The following is a 27,800-nucleotide window of genomic DNA, read 5'->3' as shown; positions in this document are numbered from 1 at the left end:
GAAGATTATCTGGTTCCAGCCCCCCTGCCATGGGCAGGGACACCTTCCACTAGCCCAAGTTGCTCAAGGCCTCATCTAACTTGACCTTGAACACCTGCAGGAAGAGGGCATCCACAGCCTTCCTGGGCAACCTGTTCCAGTGGAGTCCTTGCCCCTGGAGATGTTTAAGAAACCTGTGGCCATGGCACTTGGGGCCATGGTTTAGTGGCCGTGGTGGTGTTAGGTCAGTGGTCGGACTGTATGATCTCAGAGGTCTCTCCCAACCCAAGCAATTCCATGATTCTATGTAAACTTGCAATTTTAAGTAATTTAAAATGAGCATTTTTGTGCTGCCTCAGCCATCAGCAGGGAGCAGCTCTGGTCTGCAAGCACTGAGCTCTTTCTCTCCTCAGGACCGGATCATCGATGCTGGCCCCAAGGGGAACTACTCTCGTTTCATGAACCACAGCTGTAACCCAAACTGTGAAACCCAGAAATGGACAGTGAATGGTGACATCAGAGTGGGACTCTTTGCTCTTTGTGACATTCCTGCAGGTAGGAGGTGGTACTGTTCTGCCTGGGTGCTTGTGGCTTGGTAGGGCTAAGTTCCCAGCTTGGCTGTGCTTTGCTTTTCCTCTGGAGTCACCTAACAGCAGTGACATTTATAGGGACTTGGTCATTCACTGGAGACAGATGTTTGGGTTGCAGTTTTCACAGAGATCTCACAATTAGGAGTAGTCTGAAGCACAAAGCTGCTCTCAGAGCCAGCTGCAGGGTTTGCTGCCAAGGGCAGTGCTAACTCTGCATCATGCAGGTGCTTACCACAGCTCTGGTGCTTCCACCAATGTTTGTCTGCTCTGGTGGTGTCTCTCCATGTTGAGAGTTCTACCTGATCTCTCTTTCTAACCAGCTCAGTATGACAGCAGAGCTGCTGCTGGTGTCTGAGCTGGGCAGAGTTTGCTGTTTCAGAGGTAGAGCTCAGTGCAGGATTTCAGGCTGGCTTGGGCTGCTCTGTCTCACAGACAATGAAGAGAGCTATGAAATGCTAATGAAATGTCACTGCCACACTGCTGTCTTTTGCTTGCTGTCTGTGAGGGTGAATTGTTTCTCTTTCCATTTTAGGAATGGAATTAACATTTAATTACAACTTGGATTGCCTGGGCAATGGTAGGACTGAGTGTCATTGTGGAGCAGAGAACTGCAGTGGTTTCCTAGGAGTGCGGCCAAAAGTACGTGGGTGAAAATTGAAGCTTCTCATCCCAAATCTATACATCTAGGGAGGGGAGGGCAGGAGGAGACTTCTGCTTTATTTACCTTTTTGCTTCAGTCTGTGTGAGTTTTACCTTTTCACTTCACTTTCCACCCCTGCATGTCTGTAAAGGCTTTGCCCTGAGTGCCGTCGTGTCTAGGGTGAAGTTAATTTACCAAATGATGTCAGTTCAGATATCTCTGGATGAACATTTCAGGCTTTTATAGCTTTAAAACTTCTCTGGATGGATTGAATTTAAGCAGCTAATTACCCAAAGCTGATTGACTCAAATGCAAGGGGACTTAGAGAGTGACTCTGTGCTGTGACCTTTGTCATTCCCAGACAGCGTTTGCAACGGCAAACGAGGAGAAGGTGAAGAATGCAAAACTAAAGCAGAAGAAGAGGAAAATCAAAACAGAGCAGAAGCAGATGCATGAGGACAACTGCTTCCAGTGTGGAGATGGGGGAGAGCTCGTCATGTGTGACAAGAAGGACTGTCCCAAAGCATACCACCTCCTATGCCTTAACCTGACTCAACCACCTTTTGGTAAGAGCAACTCTATGGCTTCCTAGGCCAAGGGAGCTGGGGGTGTTCAGCCTGGAGAAGAGAAGACTCTGGGAGGACCTTAGAGCTGCCTGACAATAGCTGAAGGGATCCTACAGGAAGGCTGCAGAGGAACTTTTCCTGAGGGTATCTAGAGACAGGATGAGGGGGAAGGGTTAGACTGGATCTTGCCTGAGCTAGGGGAGGTCTCAAAAATGCAAAGTGCCTGGGAACTGTTTCCAGTCAGATTCCTGTAGATGGGAAGCAGAAGTAGCTCCTTCAGTAGGAGCTGTTTTTTCTGACCTTTTTTTGTATTTACCTGAACAATTACAGCTTGGGGTAAGGGTTGAAGGCCTGTGCTCATTTCACCTTCCCCTCTTTCTCTTCTGCCATCCTCAGGAAAGTGGGAATGTCCCTGGCATCAGTGTGACATCTGTAGCAACCCTGCAGTTTCCTTCTGTGAGTTTTGCCCTCGCTCCTTCTGCAAGGATCACGAGAAGGGAGCCCTGGTGGCATCAGCCCTGGATGGCCGTCTCTGCTGCTCCGCACACGACCCCAAATCTCCCGTGGCACCCGAGTACTGGAGCAAGATCAAGTGCAAATTGGAACCACAGAATCCTGCAGAAGAAACCAAGGAGTGAATTTGGTTCTAAACAAAAAGAAAGGAGGGGGAGAAGAGGGGGCAAAGAGGCAACGAACTTGAAGAGATTGCTAGGACACATTCAGTCTGCCCTGGGAGCCGTCGTGTCTGGCCTGGGACCATTTAACCTTAGCAAGCAGAAGCAAGGAGCTGGTGTTTGGTTTTTATTCTTTGGTCATTCTTTTACCCTTGAATGTGCTACAGCAGCTCTTACTGATGGGAACCAGGAAACATCTTGGGCCTTTCAAAGTGAAAATGCAGAACCTTTTTGGTTTGGTTTTGTTGGGTTTTTTGTTGTTTTGTTTTTTTTCCAGTGAAAAGAAGATTCTGTTTCAAAAGCTGTTCCTTGAGTGTAGAAAAGCTCAAGCATAGCAACCTATTTATTTATTTTATTTGGAAAGGGTGTTGAAGATCTGCTTTGGATCAGTCAACTTGTCTTGAAAAACCAATTAGCAAAGCCAACCTAACTTCTGTGTCTTAGTTTGAAAAGAAGAAAACCTCCCTTCCCCAACTCTGTGTAAAAAAAAAAAAAAAAAAAAAAAAAAAAGACCAGATGTGGGTTTCAGACCCAGGTGGCCCTGAAATGCCTCCATTCCAGTACTTACTTTAAAGGCATTTTGAGACGGTAGGTTATAGGTCATGGGATCAATACTATGAGAAATCAGGTGCAGGACTTCATGGGAAGTGCTTGTAACATGAGATCTGGTGGTGGTTGAGGAGGGGAGAAATGATGGTTCCTTGCTCTAGAGCTGTGATTGGGGTTTGCAGACGGCTTGGAAGTTCAGGAGGAGCTTCACTGCACAATGGACCTTTCTTTATCCCACCTCATCTGGGAACCCTTGGTGGTCAGGAGAGCCTCTGAGCTTTGGTCACGATCCACAGCACGCTCAGAAGTGAAGTCTGAACCCTGCCATTGGCCTCTTTAGCTGGAGGATCCTTCTGTGTGATGTGGCACCTGCCAAGTCCTGCCTGCTTTTCTGGCAGCTGCTAGTGTGAGACTTTTCTTTCCTTTTCAGGCTTCAGAGGCAATCTGAGAGCTTAGGGAACCTGACCTGTGTGCATGTTTAGGTTGAGTGAATGTTTAGATTGATTTTATTTTTTTTTTTTTTTTGTTGTTGAGAGAGATCTTCTGACTTTTTAATCTTCATTGTTTTAATGGAGCTAAGAAAATTCTCAGCACTCCTTCAGTGAACAGGGTATTTTCTGTCTGGGGAACAAGCCCTAGCCACAGCCACCAGATTCAGCCTTGTGAGACACTTCTCTCTTGGATTTACTGCTAGAGAGACCAGGCTCCTTCAGCCAGGCTTTTGAAGTGGCTTAGGTAGGCTCCTGCTCCAGATTTTCTTTGGAAAACCTATCCAAACCCCCCCTCCTCTGTTTTTCATGTGAGGAGCCAAGGGGGGGCTCCTTTCTCCAGGCTGAAGTTAAGTCTTTGGGGAACTTCTTCCCCCAAGCCCACATCTTACAAAGCACTGTGCCACCCCCCTGCCCTGCTAGAGTTAGGGTCTGCTTCTGACCTAGGTTCTGAATCAGCTCACCTTGGGCTAGCTTTGGGCTGATGGATATTGGAAAGAGCCCTGAGTTGCTAGCCAGATGCCAGCAACACTTCATAAATTAAGCCTTTGAATTAAGAATCAAGGACATAGTCTCTGGAAAACTGCAGCAACTTGATGACTTCTCAGTTCAGGACCACAGTGAGCTGCAGAAGTTTGTGTGGGACTTCTAGAACATGTCCTGCCCCTGGCTGGTGTCCTTCTCATCCTCCAATTTCTGTGCAGGGGGGGATTTTTTTTTTTAATTTTTTTTTTCTGTGTGCAATTATGAAATGACAAAACACACTACAAGCAGCTGCTGTGCCATGGAACTGATCTGGAAGTTCATCTCCTGACTGACTGACTGCACCCTGGGGAGGTGGCACAACTGTGCAGACCTTACCTGGTGGTGGATCAGTTTCTGGTTAGCAGAGGGCTGTTGGGATCTCTAAAGCACTTCATCTTGTGGTCAGTTGAATGTCTGAAACACTAATCTTGCTTGAAAGCAGTGCTATATTTTGGTATTTTTTACATGGAAAAAAAAAACTTTACAAAAAGGATTTTATTTTTCTTAACATTTTTGTGTGATAAAGAATTTGTCTCTTTTTAAAGCTCTTACTGGGTGGTGTTGAAGCTCCTCAGCAATTCCAAACGCAGCTCTTGCTACAGCAATCCATCAGGCCTGGTGTCTTGGCTTCAGATTATTTATTAGGGCTTGGGGATGGTTCAGATGTTTGGCTCTTAGAGGTCAGAGCATTCTGAGCGTTGCAGATAGGCTCTTGTGTGAGCACATCCACAGACCTCTACCCTAGTGGTGGCCACAGTGACCCTACTGACCCAGGGGGAGATGGTGTGGTAGCCCCAGAACACCCTCAGGAGTGTCAGTTGCAACGTGAGCTGTGCTGCTTGGGGCTAGCAGAACACTTGGGAGGTTCACAGAAGGCTTCATAACCTTGAAAATGCTGTGAATTGAGGCCTGGTGCCCCTCCTGTGCTGTGCCACTTGAGGTCTTGGTTAACTTTGTTTGCAAACTCTTACAGGTGCTCTTCTTTTCCACCAAAACCAACAAACCCCAAACAAATAGTAACAGCTCACAGCCAGGCTTGGGCTTAAAAGGGAAAACAGGAGACTGGTTTCTAAGCTTGCACAGCTTGGAACAAAGAGCCTGAGCTGAATTTTGTGCTGTTGGAGAGAAGGTGAATCCAAAAGCTTGAATGTTCTGAGATAAGAAAATACTCAGCTGCAGCTCTCTTGGTAACTCTGAAGGGTTTGTTCTGTTTGCCAAACACCATTTTAACCACACCTTGAATACCAGGGATGTGATTCCTTTGTAGGGAACAGATTTCCCAGCTGCTCTGATCAGTTGTGGAATACGTGATGCTGGATGGTTTGGTCATTTCATGCTGAGGCCTGGCAGAAACCCACAGAGCTGCTGGTGGTTTGTGCTGGGAGCTGGCAGAGGTTGAAGCTCTCAACTGGAAGGCTCCAGCAGGCTTTGCCCACCTTTTGTTTTGAAGTTTCTGATGGCACCACGCTTCTGGTGAGCACCTGGCTCCAGCCCTGTCCCAGCCTCTGGGCTGCTCTGCAGAGCTGGCAGGGTTTGGTTGCTGGCTGGAGCTTTTCTTCTTGGCTTCACAGCTCAGTGCAGGCATCCTGCTGTTGGCTAACAGGTGGTGCAAGCACTTTGGTCTTGTGGCTTTTAGGTGGCTTTCAGGCTCCTCATCCTCTCAACAGACTGTGGAAGGTGCTTGCAGCTCAGGAGGGATAATGCTCAAGGCTGTTTTGCTTCCTCTGGTCTCCACCATGGTGTTAGAGAACCTGTTGAAACGGAGTCACAGGGCTGGAACTTTTCCTTTTGGCCTTTGGTTCTAACAAACTTGCTGTCTCTTCATTTTGGGGGCTAGAAAGGGAAAGCCACAGTTACTGGAGGTAATGAACAGTGAGCATCAAATCTGTATATATTGAAACTTTACAGAACTATTGTGGGGTGGGGGGGGAAAGGGGGAGGAGGGTGGGAGGGGGGTGTCCAGCGCTGGTACGAAGTAGTCACTTTAACATGGAAACCTCTGCCTCATTGAATTCAGGGTTTAATGTACTTGAAGCTCTGCAGTTCCTTATCCAGCTTCTTTTTATTTATACATAACTTTTTTTTTTTTTGTATACTACATTGAAAAACAAACAAAAAAAAAGTCTTTTGCCTTCCCTGAGGTTCTTTTTCTGCTCCCACTGTACAGTCAATCTACAACAAAAGAGGAGAGTTTTTGGGGAGCAGCTGTCTCTGCACGAGAGACTCCGACCTCGTGCTGTCCCTTGGCTTTTGGTCCTCCCCCCATCCACCTTCCCCCATCCCTGCCATTGATCTTTGTGTAGCAAAGGAAAACATTTGCACTTAAGATACACTCCTCCGCTCTGGATGTGTTCACCCTGCTGTTCTGAGGGGAAAAAAACACAGAAAACTGAGAAAAAGACAAAAAAAAAAAGCTGTTTCCTCTTCCCTTCCATTCCTGAGTGCCAAGCTCAGGTGTTTTAAAGCTGTTTCCTCTTCCCTTCCGTTCCTGAGCGCCAGGCTCAGGTGTTTTAAAGCTGTTCCCTCTTCCCTTCCATTCCTGAGTGCCGGGCTCGGGTGGTTTAAAGCTGTTTCCTCTTCCCTTCCATTCCTGAGTGCCAGGCTCAGGTGTTTTAAAGCTGTTTCCTCTTCCCTTCCATTCCTGAGTGCCAGGCTCGGGTGGTTTTTACCCCGTCAGGGGCTGTCTGACTGCTCTGGAGGGGGGAGTTGTGGCGCTGAGCACTCTGTGCTTTGCACAGCCAGCTTCTGTGATCCACGTGGAATCCAAAAGGGAAAGCATTCTGCATTTGCCAAAGCCATTCACTCACTCATTCCCCATCCATCCTTGTGGGCCTGGGCCTGCCAGGCTCCCTGCAGCAGGCACAGCCCCTCGTGTGGCACCACTTTGGGTGTGAAGAGACTGGACGCAAACCCATGGCCACTCCAGCCGCCTCCTTCCTGCCATCACTCTTCCTTTCCAAACCAACCCACTGGCACTGCCAGGGGGCATGGGGTGGGCACCAAGCCTCGCAGCTGGCAGGGCCACGGGGGTGCCACCCACGCAGGGGCAAGGTGGTTCCAAACACCAGTGGCGTTGCACAAGACAGATTCCCCCTGCAGCTCCATCCCTTCCCCTTCCTTCCTAGAGTCGTTCTTTCCGTAGCCCTTTTCGTTTCACCTCTCCCAGACTTTGTTAGGATCCTGTGAAATGTTCTTTCGGAGGAGAAAATAAATCCCTCTGGAGTCTTAAATAGCAAAAAAAGAAAAAAAAAAAAAGAAAAAAAAAAGGAAAAAAGGAAAAAAAAGAAGCATCAATATTCACTTAAAAAAAAGGCAAAAAAAAATCAGGAGTTTTTGGAGGTTTGTCTTAGAGAAGCTCTTGACACTAAAGGACGTAGTGTTAACCTATCCCTGGAGATGTTCCACTGGGGCATTACTGTATCCTGACTTGATGTTGCAGCCTAGGCTTTGAGCTCTCTCCCATCTCTCTCTTTTTTTTCTTTCTCTTTTCCTTTTGGTTTTTGTTTGTTTGTTTGTTTTTGTTTTTCTGTGGGGTGGGGAGGGTTTTGTTGTTCAGCCCCAATGTTCTTCTTCTTGCATAGTGTGAAACCTTGTAAAGCTTCTTGGGTAACCCCCTGTACATAGCTAGCAACTGTCCATTAGTTTTAGCATCCTTCCCCCTTAGAAATTTGCCTGTAAGATTTTAGCTTCTTTACTTGAAACGTGTGTGTGGTTGGTAGGAACATCGAATTTTTTTGTACATTCTATTTACTGAGATGTTGCCTTTTTTGTTTCGTTTTGTTTTCCTTTTTTTTTACTATTATTTTTATTATTATTTCACAAACTCCTTTGGAATTCAGATGTGGTTTTTTCTTGCTTCCGTGAGGATTCATTTGGACAAGGTTTTTAATGACATTCCACTGATTTGAAACTTTTTTGCTTGAGGTTGACTTCAATAAATCGTTCTGAATGTTCCAACGACCAAATGCCTTTTTTTTTTTTTTTTTTTTTTTGCCTTTCCTTCTAAATGCTTTTGGTGAGGTGGGGGTTGGGCTCTTCTCCCTAGGATCAAGTGATAGGAGAGGGAATGGCCTGAAACTGTGCCAGGGGAGGGTTAGGTTGGAGATTAGGAACAATTTGTTTGCTGCAAGAGTGGTGAGGGATTGGCACAGGCTGCCCAGGGAGGTGGTGGAGTCCCCATCCCTGGAGGTGTTCCAGAAACCTGTGGCCATGGCACCTGGGGCCGTGGTTTGGTGTCCAGGGTGGTGCTGGGTTGATAGTTGGACCCAAGGCTCGCAGAGGCTTTTTCCAACCCAAACCATTCCATGATTCGCTCACCGAGCAGCGGCTGCCTGCTCCCGGGGGAGGCTGCGGCCGGGCTGGGTCCCCCTCCGCTCCCGGGGCGGGAGGGAAGGGCCAGGCGCCTCCGCTTGGCCCCGGGGGGCGGCCGGCGCCCTGCTCCGGGATCGGGGAGGGCCGGGGCCGGGCCGGGGCTGTCGGTTCCGCTCCGCCCCGGGAGGGCCGCGGCGCCGCCGCCATGTTGCGGGCCCGGGGCCGTGCAGCGGAGCTGGCAGCGGAGGCGGCGGTGCGGGGCCTGCTGCTGGCTGCCTTCGTGTGAGTGCGGCCGGGGGACTGCTCGGACCGGCTCCCCCGGGGCCGTTCAGCCTGCCCTGGGCCCGGGGCTGCTCCCCGGGGGGCTGTGGGGTGCGGGCAGGCAGCGCCCGCCCGGGCTGGGCGAAGTGCAGCGGCTGGGGTCCAGCCTGCCCCGGCCCCGGGGTTACGTCCTCCTCTCTTCCCCAGGGTGATGGAGTTTCTGCCGCCCTTCCAGCGAGTGGTGCAGCCTGAGGAGATGTGGCTCTATAAGAACCCCTACGTCCAGGTGGATCACGTCCCCACCCTGCCCATGCTGGTGAGTCCGGGGCTTGCCCTGCCTTTACCTCGGGGTGTTCGTTCTGAAGGGTCCTTCTGAAGCTGAAGGACTCTTGTTGCAAATGTCTCTGTTTCTTGATGCGTGGTTTTGAATGTGCAGTGCAAACCAGGCAGCATCTGTAGGCATGGAGTCAGGTGGGGAAAGATCTCTGACCTCAGTTTATGCAAACCAGTGAGGACTTTTTGTTCATAATCAGTGACAGACAGGAGGGGAGACTCTGCTCTGGGGTGCAGGGGGTCCGGCAGGGTTACAGCCCTGGGGGTTCTGCTTTCTGCAGGGTGGAGGAGGGACAGGTTGCTGCTTGGCTGTGGGGAAGGAAAGCATAAAGTCCCCCTGAGCAGCTGCTGTTGTGCTCTGGTGAGGCTGCTGAAACCTGCATCACTAACACCTCTCAACCTTCTCCTTTTGGGGCAGTTCATTGCCTTTCTGTCTCCCTTATCAGTCATTGTCCTGGCGAGGCTCTTCATGAACGCTGACCAAGATGACACAAGAGAAGCCAGCCTGGGTGAGCTCCTCCTTACCCCAGGGAGCTGCAGCCCCCTGAGGGTCTGCCCTGATACTGTGAGCTGCAGCCCCCTGAGGGTCTGCCCTGATGCTGTGAGCTGCAGCCCCCTGAGGGTCAGCCCTGATGCTGTGAGCTGGGCTCTCACAGCTGCGCCCTTTGCTCTTGCTGGGGCACAAGTGTTGTGCCAGGGGTATCAAAGCTGAGCTGTGTGACTCCAGCTTGAGTGCTGCCTGTGCCTGCATGCACCTTCAAGCTGCAGGTTCAGATGGGGACAGTGCTGATGGGATGTCTCTGCTCTCTTCTAGCTGCCAGCCTTGCCCTCGCCCTGAATGGAGTCTTCACAAATGCCTTGAAGCTTGTTGTGGGCAGGTGAGAAACTGGCACCTTCCTGGGGAGGAGGAGGGCAATGGTAGAGCCACAATAGCAGGAGCAAGGGCCAGAAGCTGGACTGGATGTGGGGGATTTTGTAGCTGTAAAGTTAACTAAAGCCTGGAGAAGACACTGGTGGGGACCTGCTGGCCCTGGGCATCTTTTTGAGGGGCTTCAGCAGGGAGGAGCTTTGGCACACCTACAATGAGGGCACCTGGGCATTGGGTTCTTGTTTTGAAGCTCAGTTCCTCTGCTCTGTGAGTCTGGCCAGGGAGGATCAGCACAGTGCTACCCTCCTAGGGTGTAAGGGTGGTGAGGGCAATACCCTCCTGCAACAGGGCTGGATGCAGTGCTCAGCTTTGCCTTGCTCACAGCCTGGGCAGTGCCCCCTGGCTCCTTCAGCACAGAGCTGTGCTGGGGTCTGCGCTCAGCTGTGGGCGCTGGGCAGGGCTGGGTGGTGGCCAGAGGTCTCCTGAGCGCTCTCAGCCTTCTTCCCTCCCTTAGGCCACGACCAGACTTCTTCTACCGCTGCTTCCCGGACGGCCGTGCCAATGCCGAGCTGGCCTGCACCGGCGACCCTGGCACGGTGACCGAGGGCCGCAAGAGCTTCCCCAGTGGGCACGCGTCCTGTGAGCCTGCCCTGGCCCCTGCCCCCCGCACCCAACCCACGGGAAGGGCAGCCTGGGGTTGCTTCCCTGCACCCCCTGGCTTTGGCTGCCACCTTTGGCCTGTCTGGGGGCTTCAGCTCTCCCCCTGCCAAGCAATGGGGCCGTGGGGGGCACCAGTGTTGCCTGGAGCTGTCCTGGCAGGGGCCATGCTGCCCAGCTGCCAGCTGCTACAGCTCCTCCCTGGCTCTCAGGGTGGTAGACCCCTGGGCTTGCAGGGGCAGGATGTGTCCCCTTGGAGGGGGAGGCCTGGCTGAGGCCCCCAGCAGGGCGCTGGAGCTGGTGCTGAGGCAGCCTTGGTTCCCTTGCAGTCGCCTTCTCCGGCCTTGCCTTCTCTGCCTTCTACGTCGCGGGGAAGCTGCGCAGCTTCGTGCCAGGCCGGGGAGCCAGGGCCCTGCGCCTCTCTGCCTTCCTCCTCCCCCTCTTCCTCGCCACCCTCATCGCCGTGTCCCGCACCTGTGACTACAAACACCACTGGCAAGGTGGGGAGGGTCTGCCTGTGGCCCTGCGTGGGGGCACAGCTGGGTGCCACCAGGGGTCCTGCTCAGAGCCGGCTGGGAGGGGGTTGGATTCACTTCTCTGGGGAGGGTTTGTGTTGCTGCCTGTAAGCTGTTGATGCCCTGGGGATGGCTGCTCTGCCCTGCTGAGACCACATCTGGAGTGCTGGGTCCAGTTCTGGGCTCCCCAGTTCAGGAGGGACAGGGGTCTGCTGGAGAGAGTCCAACAGAGGCAATGAGGATGCCGAAGGGACTGGAACATTGTGTGAGGAGGAAGGGCTAAGCCCTGGGACTGTTTAGCCTGGAGAAGAGAAGGCTGAGAGGAGATCTCATTAATGTCTATAAATATCTGGAGGGTGGGGGGCAAGAAGGGGCCAGGCTCTGGTCAGTTGTGTTCTGTGATAGGACAAGAGGCAGTGGGCAACAAACTGGAACCCAGGAGGTTCCACCTCAACATGAGGAGAAACTTCTTTGGTGTGAGGGTGCTGGAGCCCTGGAGCAGGCTGCACAGAGAGGTTGTGGAGTTTCCTTCTCTGGAGACTTTCCAGCCCCACCTGGATGCATCCTGTGTGACCTGCCCTGGGTGACCCTGCTCTGGCAGGGGGCTTGGGCTCAATGATCTCCAGAGGTCCTTTCCAACCCCTGCCACTCTGTGATGCCTTTCTCTTTGTGTTATACCTATGTGCCAAGCTTGGCTTTGCAGCCAAGGTTCTCACTGCCAGTCCAGCTCAGCTCTGGGCAGGCTGAAAGGCTGCCAGCTGGAGGGTTCAGTTGTGACACCTGGGAGGGTAGAGGGAAGTTAACTCTCCTCTGGTCTTGCCCACAGATGTGTCAGTTGGCTCAGCAATGGGCCTCGTGCTTGCCTACCTCTGCTACAGGCAGTACTACCCTGCTCTGACAGACTCCTCCTGCCACCAACCATTCCTGCACAACCCCAAGCAGCTGCCAGCACACCCAGAGAGGGCTGCAGCTTCCAGCTTTGGGCTGGATGTGTAGTGACAGCTCTGTCCTCTCCTGCCAGCAGCTCCCCGGCTGCTGCTCCAGTGCTGGGGCAAGGGAGGCTCTGGGGAGCCACAAGAAGTGGCTGCAGCGAGGATGAACCTGAAGGCCAAGCAGATGCTCCCCGAGCTGTCCTGCTTCATGAACCAAAGCCTGGGGGTGCCTCTCTTCATGCCTGCTTGAAGCGTTCCTCGTGCCAGCCTGAGGGAGGACAGCCCAGGGCCAAGGCTGCTGAAGCAAGAACTGGAGAACAAGGACAGTCTGGTGTGGCCTGTTCCAGTCCAGAGGAGTCATCTCCCTCCAGCCCAGCTGTGCTGCCCCAGCCCTTCGGCCAGGAAGCCTCTGTCCAGGTGAAGTGCAGGACCTGCTCCTTAACTGGAGTGAGGAGCACAAGGTTGTGGTCTTTAACCACAGGAGATGTGGGGCAGAGGGAGGCTGAAACCAGCCTGGCTGATGTCTGCCTTCCTGTGCCAGCCCTGCCTCTGCAGTGTGCCAAATAAAGGAGCTGAATTTTCCTGCTGAGGTTCAGGCCTGGCCCTGCTGCTGTGCCAGCCACTGCCCCCCCTCTGCAGGGGGTTCCAGGTGGCTCCTTGTTCTCCACCTCCTTCCTTGCAGCTTTAACCAGTTGTGAAGAGATGAGGTCCAGAGGAGGCCACAAAGATGATCAGAGGGCTTCAGAACCTCTGCCATGGGGACAGGCTGGGAGACTTGGGGCTGCTCAGTCTGGAGAAGGCTCCAGGGTTAGAGCTGCATTTCAGTATCTGAAGGGGACCTGCAGGAAGGCTGGGGAGGGACTGTTCAGAGGGGATAGGATGAGGAGCAGTGGTTTGGAACTGGAGCAGGGCAGGGTTAGGTTGGACACCAGGAGGAAGCTCTGAACAGTGAGGGTGGGGAGAGACTGGCACAGGCTGCCCAGGGAGGTGGTGGAGACTCATCCCTGGAGACATTCAAGGTCAGCCTTGGTGGGGCCCTGAGCAACCTGCTCTGGTTGGAGATGTCCCTGGGGGGTTGGCACAAGATGACCTTTGAAGGTCCCTTCCAAGCTGATGCAATCTGTGAGCCTGGGACTAACCAGCAGACAACTGTAGGGTGTCAGAGGTGGCTGTTTGCCTGCACCACTTCTGTTCTCAGACAGTGGAAGGGCAGAGTGGTGCTGAGCACTGTGGTGCAGGACTGGTGCCAGTGGTGCTTTGTCACTGGCCTCTGGATGTGTTCTGTTAGCAAGGGCAAAGGTGAGGCTGAGGCAGAGCAGGCCCTGTGTGCCCCAGCCCAGGGCAGCACAGCAATGCCAGCACCACCTCAGCATCTTCACTTTGGTCCTGCAGCCTCACCAGAAGCTCCAGCAACAGCTTTTGTGTTTATTTTTTTCCCCTCAAAATTTACCACATCAACTCTCCAGCCCCCTTCCTGCTGCCCCCCCAGGACAGGCACACACCACAGTCAGCTACTTGTTTATTTTGGCTTTTACTGGAAAAGACATTAAATAACATTTCAAATGTTGGTTAACTTCTTTTTTGTTGTTGTTGTTGTTTGGGGTTTTTTTCCCTCTTTTTTTTTTCTTTTTCTTTTTTTTTTTTACAAAGTGCATAACTCAAAGAGCTGATCCTCAGAAGTGTCCCATGTTCAGACCATTCCTTTTTCCTGCTCCTGTAGGAGACACCTCAGCAGTCAGTAGCTGAGGCTGAGCAATGCCTCTTCTTGCAGTCAGGTAAAAAGATCTCATTCCCTGGGGCTGGGGAGGGAGGGATGCAGGCTCCACACAAAACCTTTCCCATAGTGCAAATGATGTGCAATGGAGGACAGAAAAAATAAATAATCCACAAAACCACCCCCAGGCTGTGGAGAAAAGGCTCCTGACCCTGTGCAGGGCAAAAGGCAGGAGGGGGAAAGTGGTTTGGCTCTTCCAAAGGCTGTCAGAGCAACGACCTGACACAGCTCTGAGGGGCTGCCCCTGCCCTGCCTGCAGGCTCTAGCATCAGCTCAACCTGGGGTGGCCTGGGAGGGGTTTGAGGTCGTCCTGGGAGGTCCTGGGGTAATCCTGGGGGATTCTGAGGTCATGCTGGCAGGGTTGAGGTTGTCCTGGGAGGTTTTGGGGCTGGCCTGGGAGGTTTCAGGTCAGTCTGGAGGGATTTGGGGTCAGCCTGGGAAGGGGATGAGGTTGGCCTGAGAGGGTTTGGGTCATCCAGGGGAGTTTTGAGACCATCCTGAGGGGTTTGGGGGCAGCCTGGGGCTGGGGGGGTTTGGTTGCAAGAGAGAGGATCACAGGAGACTCTCTGGCCCTGTCCCCCTTGGAGCAGAGCAGGCACAGCAGGGAGCAGAGCTGTTCTCATCCCTCCACAGGGTCACTGGGCTGCAGTGCAGCTCTGGGCTCCCACTCTGCTGGCTGCATTTTGTGTATTTAAAACCCAACTCAAGGACTGGAGCCTGGCTGCAGAGATCCCTGTGGGCCACCCTGAAAGCCAGAGACTGCAGCAGGCTGGCAGCAAACTGTCCCTCCAGGCCTCCCAGCTGCTGGGATGCTGCTGAGGAGCAGCTGCTTTCCCCTGCAGTCCAGCTGTGGTTTGATCTGGAGGTGAATCTTGCAGTTGAACCTGGCTGCTAGCTCAGTCCTGCACATGGTGCCCATGGTGGGCTGGGTGAGGGTGCTGAGAGGTCTCTGCCAACAGCTCACAGCAGGCAGGAGCAGCTGGGACAAGTGCACACCGAGATGCCACTCTCAGAGGTTGTTCTATGGGACAGCCCTGCCTGGCATGGCCCCAGGGGTGCACAAACCACACAGCAGCAGTTCAAGGAGGTGACAATGGCTGCTAGGACACCTTCCTGCTCAAGCCTGGAGCCTGAGCTTCACCTCCCAGTGCCCACAGCCCTCCCACGGGCTGCTCTGGGGCATGGCAGGGAACAGTCTCAGCCATCTCCTCAGCTCCACAAGGCTGCTTTGGCTCTCTCCATGCTGTGTGTTTAAGGCTTTTTTTTTTTTGTTCCTGTTCCTCAAGGTGAGCAGCTCTGAGCTCCCCCCTGAGCCAGGAGCCCTCCAGGGGGGTTCCTAGCCCAGGCAGCTGCTCTGCTGCAGGCTGGAGGAGCCTCTGCCATCGAGCCAGTGCTGGAGGGCTGGCAGTGCTGTGTTGCCACAGGGAGTCCCAGTGCAGGTGCTGGCTGTGTTTCAGCAGCAGGGTTTGCCCCTCAAGATTTTTTTGGTTTGTGTTTTTTTTCCCCACCCCTACCCTCAACCCTACCCAAAATGGAGGAAAATCCTTAGCTCCAGGTAGCAGCAAGTGCTTGGGGAACAGCATGCAGGGGACAGCAGCAGAGGAGAGAGGAAGGCAGAGAAGACATCTGGACTTTGCTGGTGAGTACTCAATTGACTGAGATCTAAGGAAGCAGAAGAAGGTAGGAAGAGCTGCACTGGCACCAAAAACCACAGAGGTATGGAATGGTTTGGGTTGGAAAAGTCTCCTAAGATCATCCTGCCCAACCATTCTCCCAGCACCACCATGGCCCCCAGTGCCATGGCCACACATTTCCAGAACACTTCCAGGGATGGGGACTCCACCACCTCCCTGGGCAGCCTGTGCCAATCCCTCACCACTCTTGCAGCAAACAAATTGTTCCTAATCCCCAACCTAACCTAACCCTCCCCTGGCACAGTTTCAGGCCATTCCCTCTCCTTCTATCACCTGATCCTAGGCAGAAGAGACCAACCCCCACCTCAGTCCAACCTCCTTTCCACCCAGCCCAGCCTCCCACACCCAGTGCTGAGCTTGGAGAGCAAAACCCCAGGCTGTGCCTCACACTTCATCCACCCTCACTCAAAAATCAGCAGCAGAGGGTGAGCACAGCCCTGTCCAGGCCCTGTTCCACCCCCAGCCCTGCTCCACCCCCACCTGGAAGGAACATTCAGCCCAGGAGGCTGAAGCATGGAGCATGCTCTGCTCATTCCTTGGTTGGCTGAAGTGATTGGAACCATGCCCCTGTCTGCAGCAGCAGCAGGTTGTGAGCTCTCCTCCTGGCTGAGGGCTTGTGTGCAGGACAGGAAAGAAGCCAAATGTGCAGCCAGGCCAAAGTAAAACCTGACCCAAGCTGCTGCCTTAGTGCTGTGAAATCAAGCCCAGGGTGGCAGGGGTTGTTGGAAGGGACCTCTGGAGATCATCCACTCCAACCTCAACTCCCTCAAAAGGCCCAGGTGCCCTCTGAAGCATCCTGGGGCAGCCAAAGGCAAGGTGACTTACATCCAGCAGCCAGAAGAGCACAGGCTGGTCACTGGCTCCCTGGCAAGGGCTGATCCAGTGTAATGCCTTGTGTCTGGTAGATCTCCTTCAGCACCAGCAGGACTGTGTCTTCTGACTCCCTGCAGCAGGAGGAGGGCATGGGAATTACAGGGGGACACTTCCTTCCCCCTGCCTGGAGGTCTGTGAGGGTTATGGGATAGATTCAGCACTCAGCAAACACCAGCAGTGAGCAGGCAAGGAGAGGAACCAGCCCAGGCTCCTTCCTCCACCCCCTGCGTCCCCTTACAGGCAGGGGCAGACCCCTACTCCACCCAGGCTCTTCCTACAGCATTGGCTTTCAGAGGGGTGGGATTCTGCTGGCATCCCATGGGAATTTGGCAGCTTGGGCAGCTGTGCAGAAGCTTACCAGTAGCAGAGGTGTCCCTGCAGGGCAAACAGGTACTCATTGAAGCTCTCGATTGGCTTCTCCTGCAGCACGTAGTCGATGCGGTTCCCCCCGTTCAGCCTCCCCACGTTGATGGGGGGAGGCTCTTCCTTCCCTGCCGGGGGAGGCTCCTCTGCCTTTGTGTCTGAAGGCAACGAAGAGCAAAAGGCTTCAGCCAGGGGGCACCAGCAGGCAGGAAAACAGCACAGCATCAGCCTGCCCTCCCTTCAGCATGCCCTCCCTTCAGCCTGCCGCGCTGGGACCTTCCCCCCGCCCCGGGGTTCTCTCCTGGCAAGCTGCAGCGCAGGAGACAGCTGGAGAGGGGCAGCAGGCTGGTGTGGGGAGCTGAGAGCACTGAAGGCTGAGCAGGCAGGGTGCCCCTTCTCCCCCTCCACCACTAGCAGGGCACTTGCAGAGTGCCTCCACAGCTCACAGGCTGAGCACAGAGCACTGGGGGCTGGACACCAGCATGGGAGGCACCTCCCTGGCACGGCTGCAGGGACCCCGAGCCCAGGGGCAGGTCACGACACTGCATCCCCACGTGGGAGAGACCAACCTGGCTGCTTCTCTGCCCCAGGCTCTGCCTCCAGCTCGGGGTCAGTGCTGGCTGCCTCCAGGGCGGGCAGGGAGGAGCGGGTGAAGGACTGCCAGGCCACCCGCAGGGACCCCAGCAGGTTGTTCTTCAGGTCCACACTCATGCGAGTCAGCCCTTCCTTCAGCTCTGAAAGGCAGCAGGCCTGGGCTTGGTGCTGGGCTGGGGGCTGCAGCACCTGCCCCACACGGGCAGGGGGAGAGGGGCTGCCCTTGCCCTTACCTAGGTGCATCCTCTTCCTGCCCTTGTGGTGAGGCAGCAGCATAGGCTCAAACTCCATGTCGGGGACGATCATGGGCTCGATCCTGTAGGCCACTGGGTCAAACTGGGAGAAGGAGGAGGAAGAGGAGAATGAGTGAGGCAGGGCTGGTGCTCTAGGCATGGCACACAGGAAGGCTCCTGGCACTCCAGGAAGGCTCTTATACCCACGGGGTGGAAGATGTTGAAGAAGCCTTTGCAGGTGGGCAGGCTGTAGTTGGGGTCGATCCTCTTCACCCCTCGCACCGTCAGGAACATCCCAATGGGAGACCCAAAAGCAAAGAAGATGGAGGGTTTGTAGTTCAGCTGAGGGTAGTTGGCTGAGACCTGGCAGAGAATGGGTTCAGGAGACACCCAGACTGGGTTCAGGAGACACCTGTGGGTGTTAGGAGTGCCTCAGCACAGGGCTGAGCTTGGCACCTACCTGTCCTAAGCCAACGTCTCGGTAGGGGCAGCTTCTGCTGTCCTCTCTGCTGTCCTCTCTGCTGCCCTCTCTGCTGCCCAGGTCATGCTCTGATGGGGACCCAGCCTTGGCTCCCTGCTCCTTGCTGTGCCCAGGAGCTGCTGCTGCACTCTGGTCCTGCAGCAACACAACCAAGAACCCCTGAGTGAGATCAGCAGCTGTATCCTTCAGAACCAGGGCAGTCTGGGATCATGGAATCATTTGGGTTGGACGAGACCTTCAAGACCATCAAGTCCACCCCAGCACTGCCAAGGATGTTCTTGGCAGCACCATCCTTCCCTAGCTGAGCACCCTGCCAGCTGGCAGCACCACCTTCAGCCTCTCCCACCAGTACCAAGTCCTTGCAGGCCACAGGACAGTGACCCTGCAGCAGGTAGCACCAAACACGAGCCTGTGAGAGCTGCCTGAGCAAGGATGGCCTGAAGGGAGGAGGTCAGGGTGCCTGGGGGCTGTTCCTAAGTGGTGAAGGGTCTGAGAGGGATGGGATGGGGCCTGCATGAACCCAAGCCATGCAGAAAACAAACCTGCATCTCCTTCTGGGAGCTGATGTAGTTAAGCAGCTTCATTCTTGGTCCTAAGGGAATTCCCATTTCTTTCAGGTTTTCCTGCACACACAGGAACTGGAAGAGAAGCAGCAGGCATCAGCAGAGGTGTGCTGAGGCATTTCTGCCCTAATCCTGTTCCTCCTGCACTCCTCAGAGCCCTTTCACGTCTGAGTGACTCAGGAAGATGTGCACAAGGTGGAAGGATTGGGAAGAAAAGCAGAGAGGGAGAGGGAACCCCAGAGCCAGCACCCGAGGGGAGCTCCATACCAGTGCCTGCCTGTCCATTTTCTCCTTCTCAAAGAGATCACAGTACTCAGACAGCTCCAGCTTCCTCAGCACTTCTTTTACCTCCTCCACACCCCTGTTGCTTGAGGTTGTCCTGGACCCCTGTGAATAAAGCCATCAGGGACCATGCTTTATGCTCCCTTATTTCCTCCTGTGCATTTTAGACTCTCTTCCCATGGCCCAGGCAGAAGCAAGAGGCTGGTGTGATGGTGCAGCAGCACAGCTCCCCATGGCAGCACCCCACAGAGAGAGGGGACAGCAGGAGCACCCCACAGACCCCTGCAGCCCATGGACAGCTCCTACCTCTGCACTCTGCTCGTCCTCAGGAGCAGCTTTCTGGTTTGTCAGGAGGTCAAACAGAATCAGTGAGCCTAGAAACAGGCACAGGCAGGCAGAGCATCAGCCTCTTGGCTGCCAACTCTCTGGGGCCAAAGACCAGTTCCCTTCACAGAATCCCAGACTGCCAGGTTGGAAGGGACCCCAGGGATCATCTGCTCCAACCTGCCTAGGTCACAGCAGAGCTGCAATGAGCTGGGCCCAGCACCCTGGCAAGCTGAGGCTTCAAACTGCCCAATGGAGGGGACCCCACTGCTTCCCTGGGGAGGTGATTCAGTGTCTGACTGCTCATGGGGAAACATTTTCTTCCAGGAATCTCCCCAGCAGTAACCTGTCCCCATCCCTCCTTGTCTGTTCCAACAGACCCCTTGTGAAAAGGGAATCTCCACCCTGCTGGCAGCCACCCTTGATGTCCTGCTCCATGGTGATAAGATCTGCCCTGAGCCTTCTCTTCTCCAAGGCTGCACAGCCCCAGCTCTCAGCCCTTCCTCCTCAGCCCTCTGGGCATCCTCAGGCCCTTCCTGCCAGCACTCCAAGGCCAGCGGGTGAGAAGCCCTTACCCAGGCTGTGCCCCGCGATGGAGACCCCCCCTTTGAAGAGGGGGTTCCTCTGCAGGAAGAGCTGGTAGAGGCGATTCATCTCCGAGGCCACCGTGTCCACGATGGTCTGGCAATAGGTGGAGCTGTTGTAGAAGAAGACGTCCAGGATGGTGTCGTTGATGAAGTGCCGCAGCCGGTTGATGCTGGGCAAAGTGATTCGCTCCAGGTCGCTGCGGGGGGGAGAGGAGGAGAGAGGCAACTGCAGGGAGAGCTGCCAGGGAACCCCAGCACCCTTCCAGAGGCAGCTCAGAGGAGGATTGCCACCGGCTCAAGGGACATGAGAGGGACTTTTTAGCGTGTCAGGTAATGATAGGACTGGGGGGAATGGAACAAAACCAGAAATGGGGAGATTCAGATTGGATGTTAGGAGGAAATTCCTCCCCATGAGGCTGGTGAGAGACTGGCACAGGTTGCCCAGGGAGGTGGTGGAAGCCTCATCCCTGGAGGTTTTTAAGGCCAGGCTGGAGGTGGCTCTGAGCAACCTGCTCTAGTGTGAGATGCCCCTGCCCATGGCAGGGGGGCTGGAACTGGATGAGCCTTGAGGTCCCTTCCAACCCTGACAATTCTCTGATTCTGTGATGGTGCCACCCAGACCCTGGGCTCATGCAGAGACCCAAGGCAGAGCACAGCCAGCAATCCCTGCCCTACCCCTTTGCCTAGGGCATTTCCAGAGGCCCTTAGCAAGGTCCCTTCTGACACTGGCCAGGGCAAGGCAGAAGCCTCCTCCCCAGCTGGGTGCTGAGCAGAGCAGGCTCCTGCTGCTCTCCGGGGCTGTGGCAAGATGCTGGTGGAGCTCTGTGGGACCCCACCTGTCCTGCTCCCAGCCCTCAACACTCCCAGCAGCCACCAGAAGCAGCAGAGTGAGGGCAGGAGGGGGCTGGCTGTGAGCTCTGCCACCCCCAGGGCCAAGGAGGAGCTGGCTGGCAGGGCACTTACACATCCACCCCCGTGGAGTGGAGGGAGCTGTGCCAGTTCACAGGCAGGAACTCCACGCGGCCGATCTGCTGCTGCTCCTGGGCCTTCTTGAAGTGTGCTTGCAGCATGCTCAGGGAGACATTCCTGAAGTCATTCACTGCAAAAGAGCACCAGGCCTTACTGGGATCCCCCAGGCTGCAGGGCAAGCCTGCTGCATCAACACTGCTTAATAAGATCAAACAAAATCCCACCAGGGTCTTTAATCTGCTGCTGCTACCCTAAGACCTTGAATCTTTAACCACAAGGGCAGGGGAAGGCTCCACACGTGTGGCTGCTGGGTCTGGCTGCCCCATCCCACATAGGCAAGGCTCTCATGCGGCAGTGGGGACGAGGAAGGGGAGCTTAGGAGTGGCACAGATGGATGTGGTAGAAAGGGAGGGGAAGCTAAAGGAGGAGATGGACTTGAGCTGACTCAGTTCTGAGGCAGGAAAGTTGATTTCCTTCACTGCACATGGTCAGCAGCCTTGAAAATCCTCTCACCAGATGCACATCTAGAACAGGCTGTAACAAGCAGATACTTTGTAGGACCCAGCAAGAGCCTGCTATGAAAAACCTCAGCTGCCTTGATTGCCACCAGTTAAAGCCTGCTGGGCTTCCAGGCAGCTCCCTCCTCACCTCTCCTACAGACCTGAAGCACTCCCAGCAAGGATCAGAGCAGAGTTTGGTGCCCTGCCCCCAGGACTGACCCGCAGTCTGTAGCAGCAGTGCCAGTCCTCACACACTCACCTCCAGGAGAGAGGATTTAGTGCACCAGAAGCAGCATCCCTGCTTTGGGATCCAAAAAAAAAGCAGGGGGGATGTTGCCTCTTAGACTCCACCCAGTGAGATGAACCCACAGCAGGAGACTGAGCAGGTTCCCAACTGTTGGCTCAGCAGGGTTAGAGTTAGCTGGAAAACCTCTGTGGAGTGTGGGAAGCTGCCTGCTCCGAGCAGCAGCAGAGTGCTGAGCAGTGGAGGCCTCAAGCTTTACTGGCTCAGTGAGTGCTGCATTCACCTCCCCTCTGCAGCCAGCAGATTCCACCCTGCTGCTGGTGGGGGTGGTCTGAAGGTGCTCTGCCATGGCCCATGCAGATGCTGGGGGGGTCCTGGCTGTGCTGAAAGCAGCAGCTGGGGACAGCAGCCCCAGGCAGGCTCCCACCTACCGCACTGCACGATGCTCCGGAAGCGAATGTCGCAGGCTGGGCCGATCCCATGCACCACGAACACCAAGTGGTCGATCTGCAGAGGCTCTCCTGGGGGGAAAGAAGAGTGCAAGGGAGAGGAGGACATCACTTCGTGCAGAACTGGAGCCATGTGCTCTGCAGCAGAGCAGAGCCTCCCATCCTCACCTCAGCCAAGGTAACAGACTCTTGAGGCAGTGGCTAAAGGGCTGTGGGGTCTAGAATCACAGAGTGGTTGGGAGAGACCTTCAGGATCTCCAGTCCAACCTTTTTCTAACTCTACCGAGTCTGGGGCTAAGCCATGGCCCTCAGCACCACATCTCTGCCTCTTTGAAACCCCTTCAGGGATGGATCTTCAACCACCTCCCTGGGCAGCCTGTGCCAGTGGTTGAGAACCCTCCCAGTGAAGAAGTTCCTCTCATGTCTGATCTAAACCTCCCCTGGTGCAGCTTGAGGCCATTTCTTCTCATCCTATCACTTGTTACTTGGGAGAAGAGACCAACCCCAACCTGGCTTCAACCTCCTTTCAGGGAGCTGGAGAGAGCAATGAGGTCTCCTCTCAGACTCCTCTTCTGCAGTCTAAACACGCCCAGCTCCCTCAACCGCCCCTCCCCAGCCCTGTTCTCCAGACCCTTCCCCAGCAGGCCCTTCTCTGGACCTGCTCCAGCCCCTCAATGCCCTTCTTGGAGTGAGGGGCCCAAAACTGAACACAGAAACCCAAGTTTCTGAAGTGTTTGTCCTGCTGAATTCAGCTGTCACCCTGGGGTGGATCCAGACTGACAGCAGAGGGCAAGATCCCCCCTGCTGGGACCATGCTCCTTCAGCAGGAGTGGATGGTCCTTGCTCCCCGAGCCATGGGACATGTTCAGCATGGGATAGGGCAGGAGCAGGATGCCACCCAGCCCCAGGTGGGTAGGAACCCTCTCAGGTAGGACCAGGTGAGTTACTTCTTGTTCTCTGCCTCCCACACACCTGAGCTGCGTAGGTGCCCTCCTGAGGGCATGCAGGGTGGAAAATGAGGGCTTGGGCAGGAGGAACAACCTGCCCTCACCATGGGGACATTCTGAGGCTCAGGGACAGCTGGGAGGGGACAGAGCTGATGCACAGCTTCAGAGGTTGGCAGGACACGTGCCCAGAAAGTCACCAGCAGGCAGGTAGGTGATGAACCCTGTGTCCTACCACAGGAAGAGACTGCTCCATGAACACAGCCACCAGGAGCTCAGGCAGGTTTCAGGCCCTGCAGTGCCTTCAGCAGCTCTCTGCTGGAAGCACTTCCCATGCTCCTGCCTCCTCTGCAGCCCTCTCTGTGCCAGGGAAGCTTCTGACAACCACTCAGTTCCCTTCAGCACCAGAGTCTGAGAGGTGCCTTCGTTCAGAAGGATCCTGGAAGCCTCTGCCTCTTGGGGCTAACTGTGGAAATCAGCCTCTGGAGCTGTGGGAGGGAGGGAGGGAGAAGCCAGCTCACCGTTGGGGATCTCAGCAGCAATGTTTTCCACTCCTCTCTTCACAGTTCGAGGTCGCCCTTGCTCCGTGGGAGTGGAGCCCCACTCATCAGAGGTGCCCACTGGCTGGTAGTGCACCATCAGCTGGTAAACAGGAAGAGCCTCTCCTTAGGCTGGGCCAGGGCAGGCAGAGGAGGACTTTGGCTGCAACAGCTGGCAGGTGATAGGGGGTGGTACCAGGCTGCCACCTTTAGCCATGCTGGCACCAGCCCCTTTGCACCAAGGGAGCAAAAGGTGTGTTGAAAGGACACCTCCTGGGGTGACACCTTCAGCCCTCTGCTCTGGCACAGGCAGGTGAGGGCAGTGCTGCTTGGACAGCAGTGATTTTTCAGCACACGTAAGTAAAAGAAACAGCACAGAATCCTAGAATCATGGAATTGTTTAGGGTGGAAAAGGCTTCCAAGAGCATCCAGTCCAACATCAACCCAACACCACCATGGCCACCTCCAGGGATGGAGACTCCACCACTTCCTTGGAAAACCTGTTCCACCTGACCACTCTTGCAGCAAAGAAATTTTTCCTAACCCTCCCCTGGCACAGTTTCAGACCATTTCCTCTCTTTCCATTACCTGATCCTAGCCAGAAGAGACCAATCCCCACCTCACTGCACTGTAGAGTTGTAGAGGGCAATGAGGTCTCCCCTCCCCTCAGCCTCCTCCAGGCTGAACAACCCCAGTGCCAGGGCATGAAGACAGAGCCTCAAGACAGCTGAAGGGACATTCTTGCTGGTCAACACAGAGACCCCCAAGGCCCTCCTCACCTTTGGATTGTGCAAGATAATGACTTCCCTGCTGGGGGACTCCAGTTTCTTCTTCCACTCATCCTGGGTCACAGCAACCCTGTAAGCTTCCTAAGGGAAAAGAATCCCCTCTTGTGAGTCAGCTGCAGGCCACCTGGGCCATACTTCACCCACTTTATGGTATTTCTTATCAAGGGACTTTGGAAAGAGCAGACAAATCATCCTGGGGTAGGCTGAGGGAGCAGCAAGGCCACCTAAGGTCCATCTGCTGCAGAGCTCCTGAGAAGTCCCCACTGTAAGAGCAGCAGCAGCCTGCCCCTTGCATTCAGATGTGCAGTGTTTGGTAGCTCAGAGCACAGCTTGCTGTGGAAATGTCTCTCTTTATACCTCTGTTTATCTCTACAGACAGAGCTCTCCAAAGATGAGTCTCCAGCACAGGCCACCCAAGGCTCCACCACCACCCCACACTCAGCATGTCCTCTTTACGAGGGTTTCTCCTCCTCACACTCACAACTCCCTTGGCTTTGGAGAAACCATGAGGGCAATCCTGACCAGGAGAGCCCAGCTGAAGTGGCAGGGGCAGGAAAACACAGAGCAGAGCTGCTAGAGCCAGGCTGCCAGCAAGGCCAGAGCCACCTGGCACTTGGTGAGTAGCAGCAGGGTGGTGAGGTGGCTGGATGGGGGCAGGAGAAGGGGAAGGCACCAGCCCCAGCAGGCTGGGAGCAAGACACTGGCTGTGTTCAGTTGTGTTAATCAGCTGTGCAAACCCCCAGCCAAAGCCTCTTTGCAGTTCATGTCCTCAGGCCAGGCTGCGATGCCAGGTGCCCCATGTGGGGTTTGGGACAGCAGTGCCCAGCGCTTGCCAGCGAGAGGCCCAGATGCAGCCAGGCAGGCTGGGCAGGAGGGGTGGTGGTGATGCTTACCTCCAGCTCCTCACTGAAGGCCTCTGAGTAGGGGATGTACTTATTGTCCTTGTCCCCCTTGTAGAACCAGGTGCAGCGCCGCACCTCCGCCGCCGCCTCCTCCCAGTACACCGCCAGGCGCTGCCTCTGCCGCAGCCGCACGTCGTACCTGCCCCCCGAGGTGGGCACCACCACCTCCTCTTGGGCTCTCCCTGCAGGAACAGAGGCCTCAGGTTAGTGCTGGCAGGACCAGCCAGCTGTGAAGCCCTCCCCCGGAAGAGAGGGACAAGGCTGTGGGCAGGACACACAAAGGACTGGAGGAGCAGCAGTGGGCACCGATGCTCTCCATGCCCAAGCACAGAGAAGAGTTGGATGGCAGCCTAGGGGGGGATGGACCAAGCCAGGCAGAAGGTAAGATGAAGGCATTAAGACACAACTGTCTTCCTCTCCAGTTCAGCCACACTGCAGCCTTCCAGTGTTTGAAGGGGGCTAGAGGAGAGCTGGAGAGGGACTTTGCAGAGAGCCATGGAGGGACAGGACGAGAGGTGCTGGCTTCAGCCTGGGAGAGGGAGCACTGAGATGGGACATTAGGAGGAAATTCTGCCCCATGAGGGTGGTGAGGCACTGGAGCAGGTTGCCCTCGGAAGTTGTGGAGGTCCAAGACTGGAAGTGTTCAAAGCCAGGTTAGGTGGCACCTTGGGCAACCTGGGCCAGTGGGAGGTGTTCCTGCCTGTGTCAGGGGGGTGGAAACTGGATGATCTTTAAGGACTCTTCCACCCCAAACTATTCCAGCACTCCATGACTCCTCCTGCCTCTCCCAGATGCTTCAATGTGCCCTCATGGCCCTGTGCTTCACGTGGAGGTGCAGCTCTCCACCTCCCTGAGCCATTCCCCTCCAAAAGGGACAACTCCTCACAGACCCCAACACAGACCTCAGATTTGGGTCATTCTGCTGCCTTTTGGGTCTGCCCTCTGGCCAGGCTGCTGGCAGAGGCCCTGTGCCAGGCCGTGCCCAGCTCAGCTGTGGTGCTGAGGACCAGTGGCACAGCCTCTAATCCAAAACTTCCTGGGAGAGGGAGGATGTTGGGCTGTTGAGCAATGGGTGCTCCACAAGCCCTAGAAAATGGGTGCTCCACAAGTCCTGTGCAGGGGGTGCCCTGGCAGCAGCAATGCTTTAAGCCCCATCCCAGCAGCAGGTCACACAGAGGGTGATGGTCAGCAGCAGGAGCGTCTCACTGCAAGCAGTGCTGCTCTGGGCAGGATCAAGGAATTTCCCCAGCAGGATTCCTGCCATCCTGACAGCTCTCCCCTTGGCACCAGATGGATATTTTGCCATCTGATGATGTATAATTTGGAGCTCAGACCTCTCCTTGCACCCAAACTGCTCCCCTCCTCACGTGGCTGCAGCACCGACAGCAGGCACCTTGCCAAAAGTCCCAGTTTAAAATCCCAGAGGGAAAATTGTGCATCCCTGCAGGAAGCTATGGATGTACCTAGGGAATTTCCATGTGATGCCCACACAGTGCTTCCCCCTGGGCACACACCTGGTGCTGCCCCACTGCCCTTAGCCCCTGGCCAGCTCCTTACAGTGGTTTTGGGACCAGCTGTTGAGAAATGTTAGAAGGGCAACAAAGCTGGGGAAGGGTCTGGGGAACAGGGCTGGAGAGGAGCAGCTGAGGGAGCTGGGGGTGTTCAGCCTGGAGAAAAGGAGGCTGAGAGGAGACCTCATTGCTCTGTACAGCTCCCTGAAAGGAGGCTGGAGCCAGGTCTCTTCTCCCTAGGATGAGGTGATAGAAGGAGAAGAAATGGCCTGAAATTGTGCCAGGGGAGGGTTAAGTTGGACATGAGGAACAATTTCTGCCCTGCAAGAGTGGTCAGGGATTGGCACAGGCTGCCCAAGGAGGTGGTGGAGGATCCCTGGAGGTGTTTCAGAACCCTGGCACTTGGGGCCATGTTTTGGTGACCATGGTGGCGTTGGGTTGAAGGTTGGACCTGATGATCTCGGAGGCCTTTTCCACCTGAAGGACAACCCAGCAGCAGCAATGACAGGAGCCGGAGGCAGGAGCGCTGCCTGCCGAGGGTGGCAGTGGGGGGGTGGCTGGGGTCTGACCCCCCGGGGAAGCCTCCCCAGGGCTGATTTCACCCTACCTGAGCTGTACGCCTCTTCCAGCCGCTCCGAGTCCTGGCTGCTGAAGGGGACCCACCGCTCCCTGCCGCCCGTCACCCTGCAGTAGAACCAGTGCGGGACCACCGGCTCGTACCCGCTGCCGGGGTCCGGCTCCGCTCCTTCGGCGAGGCCCCGGGGGGGCTGCGGCTGCTCCGCGGTGGCCATGGCGCTGTCCCTGCGCACGCCGCGGGGCTCCGGGACCCCCAGAAACGCTTCCTGCGGCTTGCCCGGGGAAACGCTGCCCAAAGCGGGGGGCGCCGGGGTCGGACCCCGCTGGTGTCACTGTCCGGACCCCGCCCACGCCTGTCCCTGGGTGCGCAGCTCCCAAACCGAGCTGGCTGCAGCCCCGGCCCTGCTGCGGCCCCTCCTATGGCTCGTCCGCGGCCCGGCCCCGGCCCGGCCGCAGCGCAGGCCCCGGAGACCGCCCAGCGCGGGGCGGTGCTGCCGCCCGGCCCGGCCCTGCCGCGGCTCCGTCACCAGGGGCGGGCGGGGACCGAGTTGCGGCTGCTGCAACCCTGCCTGTGACTGCTGACCCTGCCTGCAACCCTGCCTGCAACCCTGCCTCTGACTGCTGACCCTGCCTGCAACCCTGCCTCTGACTGCTGACCCTGCCTGCAACCCTGCCTGCAACCCTGCCTCTGACTGCTGACCCTGCCTGCAACCCTGCCTGCA

General features: G+C 55.6%; 3 protein-coding genes across 3 annotated transcripts in view; 2 read left to right on the top strand and 1 right to left on the bottom strand.

Annotated features, from left to right (window-relative positions):
- Positions 1 to 2,720, top strand: part of NSD3 (nuclear receptor binding SET domain protein 3) — a 32,273-nt gene extending 29,553 nt beyond the window's left edge. The window contains exons 20-23 of the mRNA XM_054396718.1: positions 393 to 534; positions 1,102 to 1,208; positions 1,571 to 1,775; positions 2,172 to 2,720. Coding sequence (XP_054252693.1) covers positions 393 to 534; positions 1,102 to 1,208; positions 1,571 to 1,775; positions 2,172 to 2,413 — 696 coding nt within the window. The 3' untranslated portion in view covers positions 2,414 to 2,720. The remainder of the gene's footprint in view (positions 1 to 392; positions 535 to 1,101; positions 1,209 to 1,570; positions 1,776 to 2,171) is intronic.
- A 5,848-nt stretch (positions 2,721 to 8,568) lies between these two features.
- PLPP5 (phospholipid phosphatase 5) lies at positions 8,569 to 11,952 on the top strand. The gene is made up of 7 exons (XM_054396635.1): positions 8,569 to 8,604; positions 8,791 to 8,899; positions 9,335 to 9,425; positions 9,731 to 9,794; positions 10,299 to 10,423; positions 10,771 to 10,941; positions 11,783 to 11,952. The coding sequence occupies exons 2-7, from the start codon at positions 8,795 to 8,797 to the stop codon at positions 11,950 to 11,952; spliced, it is 726 nt and encodes a 241-aa protein (XP_054252610.1). The 5' UTR covers positions 8,569 to 8,604; positions 8,791 to 8,794.
- A 4,149-nt stretch (positions 11,953 to 16,101) lies between these two features.
- Positions 16,102 to 27,293, bottom strand: DDHD2 (DDHD domain containing 2). Its single transcript, XM_054396706.1, is given in 17 exon segments — positions 16,102 to 16,300; positions 16,588 to 16,750; positions 17,162 to 17,326; positions 17,420 to 17,522; positions 17,627 to 17,782; positions 17,880 to 18,035; positions 18,443 to 18,538; positions 18,731 to 18,946; positions 18,993 to 19,027; positions 19,060 to 19,119; positions 19,645 to 19,853; positions 20,620 to 20,755; positions 21,801 to 21,890; positions 23,284 to 23,422; positions 24,081 to 24,170; positions 24,983 to 25,173; positions 27,110 to 27,293. Coding segments are annotated over 17 exon segments (2,280 nt in total). The 3' UTR covers positions 16,102 to 16,209.
- Positions 27,294 to 27,800: the final 507 nt, after the last annotated feature.

Source organism: Indicator indicator, chromosome 38 (assembly GCF_027791375.1).
Source record: "Indicator indicator isolate 239-I01 chromosome 38, UM_Iind_1.1, whole genome shotgun sequence".
Classification (NCBI taxonomy): Eukaryota; Metazoa; Chordata; class Aves; order Piciformes; family Indicatoridae; genus Indicator; species Indicator indicator.
The sequence above is the reverse complement of the archived record's forward strand: the minus strand, read 5'-3'. Positions and strand labels throughout refer to the sequence as shown.

Bases quoted from the DNA above. Each gene is read 5' to 3' on its own strand.
- PLPP5 (XM_054396635.1), top strand. From the start codon at position 8,795: ATGGAGTTTCTGCCGCCCTTCCAGCGAGTGGTGCAGCCTGAGGAGATG. The intron at 10,424-10,770 runs GTGAGCCTGCCC...GTTCCCTTGCAG, and splicing joins CCCCAGTGGGCACGCGTCCT to TCGCCTTCTCCGGCCTTGCC. The intron at 10,942-11,782 runs GTGGGGAGGGTC...TCTTGCCCACAG, and splicing joins CTACAAACACCACTGGCAAG to ATGTGTCAGTTGGCTCAGCA.